The sequence below is a fragment of the Myzus persicae genome, unplaced genomic scaffold, assembly GCF_001856785.1.
Source record: "Myzus persicae strain clone G006 unplaced genomic scaffold, MPER_G0061.0, whole genome shotgun sequence".
Taxonomy (NCBI): Eukaryota; Metazoa; Arthropoda; class Insecta; order Hemiptera; family Aphididae; genus Myzus; species Myzus persicae.
This window is the reverse complement of record NW_019104156.1, coordinates 704191-714645: the sequence shown is the minus strand read 5'-3', so window position 1 is coordinate 714645 and position 10455 is coordinate 704191. Positions and strand designations below refer to the sequence as shown.

At 37.0% G+C, this 10455-nt stretch overlaps 1 protein-coding gene across 1 annotated transcript; it reads left to right on the top strand.

The window, feature by feature from the left end:
* The first annotated feature begins 5548 nt into the window (after positions 1-5548).
* LOC111039418 lies at positions 5549-9584 on the top strand. The gene is made up of 4 exons (XM_022322937.1): positions 5549-6169; positions 6768-6988; positions 7268-7446; positions 8652-9584. Exons 1-3 carry the CDS (start codon positions 5698-5700, stop codon positions 7436-7438), a joined length of 864 nt encoding a protein of 287 aa, XP_022178629.1. The 5' UTR covers positions 5549-5697; the 3' UTR covers positions 7439-7446; positions 8652-9584.
* The last annotated feature ends 871 nt before the right edge of the window (positions 9585-10455 follow it).

The following is a 10455-nucleotide window of genomic DNA, read 5'->3' as shown; positions in this document are numbered from 1 at the left end:
TACTCTCCCATCACGTCTCTCAATCCAGGTCAGTTTTAATATAGGCAGGTATGTATTAGCTGGTACCAAACGAACGTGATCGGGAATTATAATCTTTTTCCGCTTCTATAAAAAAAAAAAAAATAAGAAGAGAAGAATAAAAAACCTGCTGCTGCGTCAAAATCGTGATGGTTTTTATGTCCATTTATTTTAGATTAAAAAAAAAGGTATTTGTCTTATAACATATTTATGTATTAATATGTTTGTATGCGCAGAGGAGTAAAAATGGTAATTTTTTTTTTACTTAAAATACATATGTATTGCACAATATTTTGTATGTACGAAATAACGCGGTTAACTATAATAATATATGCCAACTTATTATTTATCATCTGCAAAATTAAACTAGTAGATAATATTAATTTTTTCGTAGTTCATATTTTGCGTATAAACGTAATGGACATTTTTTTTTTTGGATTCGTTATGAAATAATTTTTACTGGCCAAATAAATTTATGCTCAATATACGGTAATAATGTCACTGCATACACGTTCGAGACTGTTCGTAATAAATGTGCAAAGACAATAAACGGTCTGTAATTATTATTACTAATAGCTAACAACTATTATTTCCGACACTAAATTACCGTAATATGCTTATTTTGTAAATTATGTTGTCAATATTATAATAGTATAATATGTAATATATTGCTGAAGAAAAGATTAGTTGCGCCTTTTCTATATTTCATAAATACTAATGAGATAACAATTAAACATTAATATTATCACTTTTCTCGTACAAATAATAATATTATATATTATGATTTATGACAGATATCCATTTTACATATAGATATTGCTATACTGACTTGGTATTACGCCTGCACATTAGCACATTGTCCGTGTCCAATTTAATAATATAATATAATGTTACCGATTCTTAATATATTTCATTTTAAATGATTTTCGATAATTTTTCTATTGTTTCCCTTAGTCAATTAGAGATTTTATAGGCAGTAGATCATTAAAACTATGAAATAGCATTTTCGTCTAATAATAATTATATCAAATAGTACTTAGGCGTATATACTTCCTATACAGCTGTACCTAATCCTCTCAATACAATATTCGATTTCTTCGATTGAAATATTACACGATTTATATAATTGGAAAATAATATTACGAATCGATATTATGTCGGTGCCGTGAAAAATGTCAGTAGGTATAAATACAACCGTAAGTAAAAGTGGTGATGATATATAAAATGAGTTACGATTTATAACACTATATATTAAATAGTTTCCCTTGATTGGACGATGTTATATAATATTTGTTTTCGATAGAAAATAAGACTCCCGGAACTGGCAGGATTTTTTTTATTTACTACTACTTTTCTTAGTTTAATAGTCGTATTCGACTACTATATTTTATCTGTCGCAGTAGGAGAATGATAAAATTATTTTCACAAACGAATGTGTGTTAAAAAAAAATATATATTTACGGGTAATGCGTATATTTAAAAAACTAAAGATAGAATATTCAACATAAGAAAGTTACATCAACACGATAATAATATGAAGTGATATTATGAAGTTAAATTTGTCAAAATTAAAAATTATATTTGAGCACTTTTTTGCAAATTGAAAGTTTGTTATTATGGCTATAATCTATGTCCTGGTCTTATATGTTGAGAGTTTAACCGTGTACATTATTATTTCACTAGCAACTTGTAATAACATAGAGAATGACTTACTATCGTTGTCGAACAGTAAGTTGTTTGATGAGTTGTGACGATAGTTATCGATACGTTACATCCCATATAATATACTAAACAAATGCATAAATTCCGTCAAAGTGCACAGAACGAACAAAACGGTGGATGGATGTACAACTTACACTATAGTGTTTTATGCAATGTAAATTTACATCGTAATCATTTATTAACATAATAATTGCAGTATCAATTCGACGAGCAATAAAAATATATAATTATACATTTAAACCCGAATTCGCCTGTTACACTATATATTATACTTTTAAAACGAAGTTAACACGGTAATCCGAAAGCAGACTCATTAATAAAAATAAAAATAAAACCGGAATATGGACCTGTTCAAGAATTTTTTTATGGCATAAATATAGCATATGTGTAAACGGCCTCTTGACCTATCGGCGAAAGTTATAACACATATTTAAACATTGAATTTGAATACCGGATTTTAAATTATTTTTATTTCATTCAAACGCAAATTGTCCATTATATTCATTGAGCATCTTAGAAATTAATTTACAATCATAAGAACGAAGGCATTTAAATTTTGGTGATCAAAGAAATTTAAAAAAACATTAATTTCTGACTTTATAGTGTTTAACACTAAATAAACTAAACATTTTGTGTATTATTGTATAACAACTATTGTCCATCACATGTATTGTTACAACAGTGTTCACCAATCATAATACTTATTCATGTGTATCACAAATTGCCATATCCGTATAATAAATAAATATATTATTATATTATACCTATTTCCAAAGTTAAATATCAAAGCAATTGTAATAGAACTGAAGTAATATGATTGCTAGACGCGTTGGACGTTTTGTTTATGAGATATCGAGTTTATAATAATAACAATATGACTATTGTATACGCTGACACGTTTAGAGACTTTAACGACCGGATCTGACAGTGATCACTCGCGAGACGATTCCGTCCGTCCAAACACGACTGCAGTGTTTTCTGAATTTTGTTTTAATCCCGATTAAAATGGTTCGTTAAAAATGTGAGAGTTACGGACCGAATTTGTCGGATATGGATAAAAATAAATAAAAAGTGAAACTTCCGGTACGCCGCCGAAATCACTGAACATATGTGACGTGAATTATGTGATTATTGTATTACTATTATTATTTTTATACCTATAGGTACCTGTATAACATAATAACCTACAATACCAAGCCGTTTGATCGAAAGTCCATTGATAGTTTATGTCATATTGTTATTGTGCACGCCGAAGAATATCGAAAGGAAACGAACGAATTGTCAGTGTCTCGCAGTCGTCATTTGGTTCGGGTTTCGCGTCGTCTGCCGAATATTAGTTAATTATTATTATTTCGACGAAGCGAGTAGGAAGGAGGGATCTTCGTGACGCGCACGGACTATTGAACTGGCGTATATTGCACCGGCGTTGCGAGCGGCGCAATATTATATTTAATAACAATAACGATAATGATGACGACGATGATGATAACAATAATAATGATAATAATAACAGACCCACCTCGGGCGATGGCGCTTGCCTTCGAGCTAAAACAATTAAGTGAAAACGAACGACGACGCGAGTATACTTCTGTGTTGTACACGCGCGATCCGTACAGCTAGCGTACCTTATACTTCTGCAGTGTAACAATCGGTAAACGCGAACCGATTGAAAACCATGACTATTGTGAGCGAGCGTGAGCAACAATGAACGTGCGTCGTGTACACCGTATACGACTAATAATTTATTGTGATAATAGTATAATATAATAATAATATTGTATTGCCCGGAGACAATAATGCTGATGGACCGGCGTATACGATATATTGGCGATCCAATGCTCTTCGGCGGTGTGTCGCTCGGACGTTATAGCGACGTAAACAATAAATATAAATACAAACGTCTTGCATACACGAAGCAAAGAAGAATATTGTTTCAAAAAGTCCCGATGATGACTTATCTCCGGGCTACTGTCGCCGTCACACGACTGCGTTTTTCATTTCATATTGTGTATTCGTGTTTGTCCGTATAATATGTTTTGCCACCGTCTCCGTCGTCGCCACTCGACTACTACTGTAAATCGCTTATCTATTATTGTACGCAGGTAAGTACCCATGTATGATGAAATGACGGCTCGAAGGGAAATTACGATTTAAATCACGTGATTCACAAAAATATTAATGGACGAGTGTTCAATTAGGGTTGGAAAAGGTAGTTTGGACGAATTGTATAGGATACTTAACTTTATTAAGTATCAGCTATGAATTCACCATTTGGAGAGCCGTGAAGAGTGTTGAGCATAGGTGGTGTAAAAATACTTAATGTGAGTAAGGAAAAAAAATTAAATCCACCATTGCCTATGTATATAGTATGTGTGCAGCTATCGCATTTGCCGATTCGCTCGTTTCACGTGTGGCTAATTTTTACCGTCATAATATTATTATCGTATTATACCTGGTAGTTTTCCATTTCCTAATGTTATAGTCGTGCGACTATTTTGTTTACTAACCCGAAGCTCGTTAATATAAATTTGTACTTCCCTCGACATTTTTGAAAATTCCACATCAACGAGACGATGGAATTATATCGAATATTGGTAAAATGACCTGAATTAACCATTCAAAAAACTTCGAACTCGTGATTTAAATAAAATCCGGAGTGACCTTATGAGCGCACGATTTTTTCGAACTCCTAATTTACTGCTATCTGACACTTTCGAGAAAAAATTATTCGAATAATACGCACAGTGTACTCACAGAATGGAAAACAGTTAGAAATCCAAGTTTATAATTTTCATTTATGTTTAAAATATATTTATTATTATTCTTTAACACTGGATAGGTAGCGATCAAGTCCACTATAGAAATCGAATAGTATACGTATGGAGACTACTTCAACGCGTATAATATTATGATTGTTATCGGAGTTTACGATTTGATCAAGTGTCGAGAACTTGAGTTTTTACGGAAAAGAATAATATTTTGTTCTGAAAACGTGCGTGGTAGGTATACGCTAATTATATTTTTGGTTTACGGCAACCGACAATTAAAGAAGAAAACTGAAACAATGATCGTAGGTAGAATAACAATACAGCAACAAAAACCACAATGATAACAATGATGATATATGTGACGAATTAAAATATAATATTTTTTGGCGAAATAATATACGCGACGGCGGCGGCGAATCGGCACGTGGGATATTTCGTTGTTTTCAGACGGCACTTGTGAAAAATTAAAACGACGTGAAAAACATCAAATATCAAATATCTTATATCGAATCGGTTGCTGTGATGTGCGGCTACAATACTCGGGTGCAGCATATTACTGGCACTGAGCTGAGTTTCGCGAAAAAACTTATTCTGGAACTGCCGTATAGCCGTCTCTCGTCCTCGACTTGGGCACCGCCGTCGTATAATATTGTCCAACTGGTCGCGACCGGATTAAAATAATATTATTATGGTTAACGATTTCGTGGACGGTTAACGATAACGACAGTGTCCGCGGCGCAAGTACGCGCGCGACGTTCACGGCCGAAGAAAGGCGCCGCCGCCGCCGCCGCCGCCGACTACGGCGGACAAGAAAGTCGGGTAAGACGGGTGGGCGCGGGCGGGGAGTGCGGCTGCAGAGTGGGCTGCCCGGACGGATGTTGCTGCAGTGTCCGGTCCGCGGCGGCGGCGGCGTCGGATGGCGGGCGGGGGGAGGGACGGGAAATAGTTGCGATGCGCGCCGCGCCGTCGTGTGCAGCGGGTTCGGTAAAAAGCGAAAACCGGCGGGCAGCCTCCACAATAAATACGCCGGCCGCCCCGACAGTTGTATCATTACAGTCGTACAGTTCAAAGGAACAACAACAACAAAAAACAGCGATCAGCACCAGCAGCCATCGTCCACCAGCAGCTAGCTACTTAAAGCATAGCAATTCTTCGTGATCGAAAAATCGAAAAACCAACAATCATCACCATGAGTGTCGCGTTTAAGTTCGGATTAGTAGTGTTGTCGGCGTGCGTGTGCTTGGCTTCGGCCGACCCGATCCCCGCGGCGTCGGTCAAACCACAGGACGAAGGATGTGCCGGCAACCAGGACTCGTTTGCGTGCGCACAAATGCAGTTCTACCGGGCAGCCCGGTCTTTCTTCGACCAGGACAAGGTTGATTTGTTAGGAGGTTTGTCCCTCGTCAAGACCGAGAAGAAGGGTAGGTCTCTCGCCGAGAACGCTGAAGATGTCAACAACGTCGAAAACGCCAAAGACTCCAACGACCGCGAAACCGCACTCGAGGACTTCACCATGCACAAGGTAATGCGTTTCTTCCAAGAGAGGACCCTCCACTGGAACTTGTCGCCAATCGTCACCGAAGTTTCCGAAACCGCCCGCAGCGTTGTTGACCAAATCCCGACCCAATTCAAATCCAAAATCTCCAACTACATCGCAGAAGGTAAACACAATTAAATACAATTATTTTAATTATATATATACACACGATTCTTTGATTTAGTTATGATGAAGCTGTAGCTTAATGTCTAACATTTATAATGAACTCAAATTATTAGAAACTCTTAGACACTGACAGATTATATATTTTCTACATAATAATTTATTCTACTGCAGACCTTAAATAATATTTTTATATGATGCGGGACAGCTGGAGCTCATTGTTTTATTACTTTAATCTATACTCGATATTATTATTTTTTTAATCACCTATAAAAACTTAATCTTTTCTATTACTTATCACAATTTATTTTGACAACTTTTCTGTCATTTAATGAACATTTTTTTGTTCTTATTGAAAATCCAAAAATTACTATTAAAAAAAAATACATTTCTTGCGGCGTCCAAAACATAATTTACTTTTTGCTCATTAGTTCCGACTAATTAATTGATATGATATTGTTACGTTTTTATAAACAATTTGCTCTGCAATTACTACTTACTGTAGTACTTGTAGTACAAATACAACAAATCGAAATGTAATCTGATTATTTCACACGTGTTCGATTATTATGTACTAAAACGAAATGATTTTCAAACAGGTCGTGGTATCCTCAAGAAGAAGAAGTTCTTGAAGCACCTTATCCCACTCTTGATCGCTCTTAAAGTCAAATTATCCGCTTTTGTCGTTATCGCCTACGTCGTCATCGCTTTGATCGCCAAGAAGGCCTTGTTAGCCTCTGTCATCTCTCTGCTCGTTTCCGGATTCATTGGTATCAGAAAATTGTTGGCCAGCCAACACCAAACACCTCACCATGAAGTGGTAAGTTCCGCGTTTTTTAACGTCTACTCATAATGGGGGCTAAAACACTCAAAATTCAAAATATGTATGTGTCGCACGACAACAATATGTTCAAAACTCTCGAGGTATAATTTTGACCAACGGAACTCCAGAGATCGAGAACTCTATACACAAAAATCCTCTTCCCGGGGCACATTATCATCGTCTCGTATATTCATCACCCACATTTCCCCTCAACCTCAATCCGCCTTATTTAATACCATTATTAATTACGAATGTTTTTTATTCTGGTGATCGCAGGTCGAGACACACGTCGGACACGCCAGCTACGGTAGCAGCGCCCCAAGCGGTTACAGCGCATCCAGCTCCGGATGGGACAGCTATGGAGGAGGACACGATGCCCATGGATCATACTCCAACAACGTTGGCCAGACCTTGGCCTACGGTGGACAAAAGCCAGTTGCCAGATAGAGACTACGGTAAGTCAGAAAACGTTTCTATAAAATATATCATATATTATAATTTATTACTATTACCATCGCCGTTAAACACACACACACACGCGAGTGCCCATATTATATTATAATAAACTGTACGCGATGTGCACCTACGGCGGTCAAGGATGACATCTCACAAATACGGTGCTGTTATTCTATATAAATCCGCGGTCGTCCGACCGTAAACCCGGACGGACATCTGAATGCGTCGCACTCGTTTTCTAGGTTAATGACGGCCGCGGAGGCGGCGGCGGCGGAGTCGGTTTTTAATCGAACTCGCCGCCGCCGCCGGTCGTTGTACATTCACCCGGTGGTTAGATCGCCTTATATAAAAATATATATACAACATAATAAATAATAATGTTTCATCGCCTGCCCCGGGATATACACACACACATATATATATACATATTATATTATACGTGTGTAATGTATACGCGACGACGACGACGGAGACGGTTAAAACATAACGCGCTTAGTATAAATAATAATAATATAAACACGTTTTGATGATGTTTAATGCATTGTAGGCGTGTGTGTAATCGAATCGCTTTTGGACCAAGCGGGGGGACCCCCTAGGGAGAAACGGTCAACGGACAAGGTGAAAGTCGGGCAAGTTCAAGGGGGACCGGGTGTGCCGTGATTATTCGTTTATTTGTATTATATTCCTTATTTTGTGCGCTCGGCATCACACGTGGCACACGCGTGCAGACCCGTTCGAGAGATTTCGAATCGATAGATGATCGTTTTTCCGGCTGAGTGAAAGCTGTACAACCAAACTGGTTTTCGGGTCTTCAGCGTTTATTTGGATTTCCGGAGGCCGAGAAACTCGAGCGGATTCTCACCTCGATTGCGCTACAATAATATGTAAAGCTGGGCGGTGTCCAATGCGTAGTTTTATGTACTACTATCGTTATATTGGAATATCGGATTATACTTGTGTGTGTGTGTGCACGTGAGCCGAACTGGTTTTGACGACGAATGTAGAATTAATACAACGATACGATGATAATAATAATTATATTACCAATGATAATGAAATCGCCTTCTTCTCGGCTGATCAACACCGTAGGCCGAGAACAAGTTTTGACTTTTTTTTCTACCAGTACACCGCCAACCCTTTAAGTCTTATGATTTTCCGACGCTTTTATACTAATGAGAACATTTTTTTGTTTTTCTGTTTCCAGACGTGAAAGGCAAGCCTGACTATTTGTATATATATAATATTTGTGCAAGGTCTTGCCCGCCGCAGTTCAACAATGGTGGTGAAAACAACATCAGCAAAAAAAACAAAAAAAAAACTCACAAATTATTTATTTCAAATTATCATCGACTCCGACGCGGCGCGACACGTAACTCATACGACACCGGGACGACGAGCCATCGACTGCCGACATTTTTTATTCAAACCAGTCGATGATTCGACTACTCGCGTATATTTACGACGACTACTACGATAGGGACCACGTGACTGACATACACCTATTACCGACGCGACATTTATATAGTATCATCATCCTCTCGTCATATATATATATATATACCCGACTCGTTAATTATTTATTTTTAATTTTTAAAATAGTTTAATATTATATAATTTGACTCTATACTTGGTAGGTTGACATTAACCCGACAAACCCGAAACGGATATGGTGTCATCCACACGACTGACACGTTGACTGAACGTACCTATATAATATTTTTTACCATAATTTATTTTCAAAAATAACCATAACGCATATATTATATAGCATAATAATATTATAATGACAAATAGATATGTGCCAAAGACATAATAATAATATATCAACAATTATAATATTACGTGTAGGACATGACTGACTTTATAGCCCCACTCGTTGACTTCACTGACTTTGACCGTCGTCGTGATGCACTGTCACGGCGATCATCAAAATAACGACCATTTGACAACACGCACACTAGCTGACAACCTATATAACCGACTCGATTAGCTTATCCGCTCATATTATACTTAGTCGTATCGGACGTAAGATAATTATATTTATTTATTTTTACCCGTTTTGTAAAAGATTTGTATTTTTTATTTAATAAATAAACGCATTTAGTTATTGCCAAAGAAAATGTCAATACGAAAGTTATATCTGAGTGTTTAGTATATTATTTTATTTTATCGTCGCTTCCGCTGTCCGATGCTAACATACAGTGCATTGGCGACTATTATTATACACTTTGCACTACTTATCTGCGATGTGTCAGTAGTTGTACTCGTTCGGTTGCACTTCAGCACCTAAATTGCCTACACGCACGCCTTCCTGTGTGTTTAACAATGGTGCTACAACATCCACCTGTTGTTCAAAAAAAAAAAAAAAAGAAAAACTTTCACTTGGACAATAATATCGCAGTGTCCATCGGAAAAACCTCATGTCCCCCCCGAACTGGTAGGTATCTATACATACCTACTACACTCCCTCGATCCTCTTGCTGTTGAGTATAATAATATACTTACCCAACACTCGTTCGGTTAGTATTATATACCATCTTTTAATAAACAAACAAATAATCATATAATAATATATAAAATAATAATTATAAACAAATATACATGTACATCTGTATAATCATAAAGATTTACAAATATATTTATATATATATATCATAATACACACACACACACACACACACACACACACACACACAGTAGGTATATACATTTTCCAATTTCAACTTTGTCAGACACACACACACTTTGTTTGCGATTCGTTCATCGCACATACATTAAGAGAAATAAAACGTGTACGTGAGGTTTGCAATAACGTTGACACGATGAACCAATTACGACGATTGAATGGAAACGCATTATTCATCTGCGGCACGTTTCTAACACGACGTGGCGCGTATACGCGTAGTTTCGCCCGTTGTGGTATCAATGGTACGTTGGTACCTATTGCTGCTGCGGTCGGACCCCGGGTGGTTGCCGATAACGATAAAAATGAAATAATAGTATCTCTC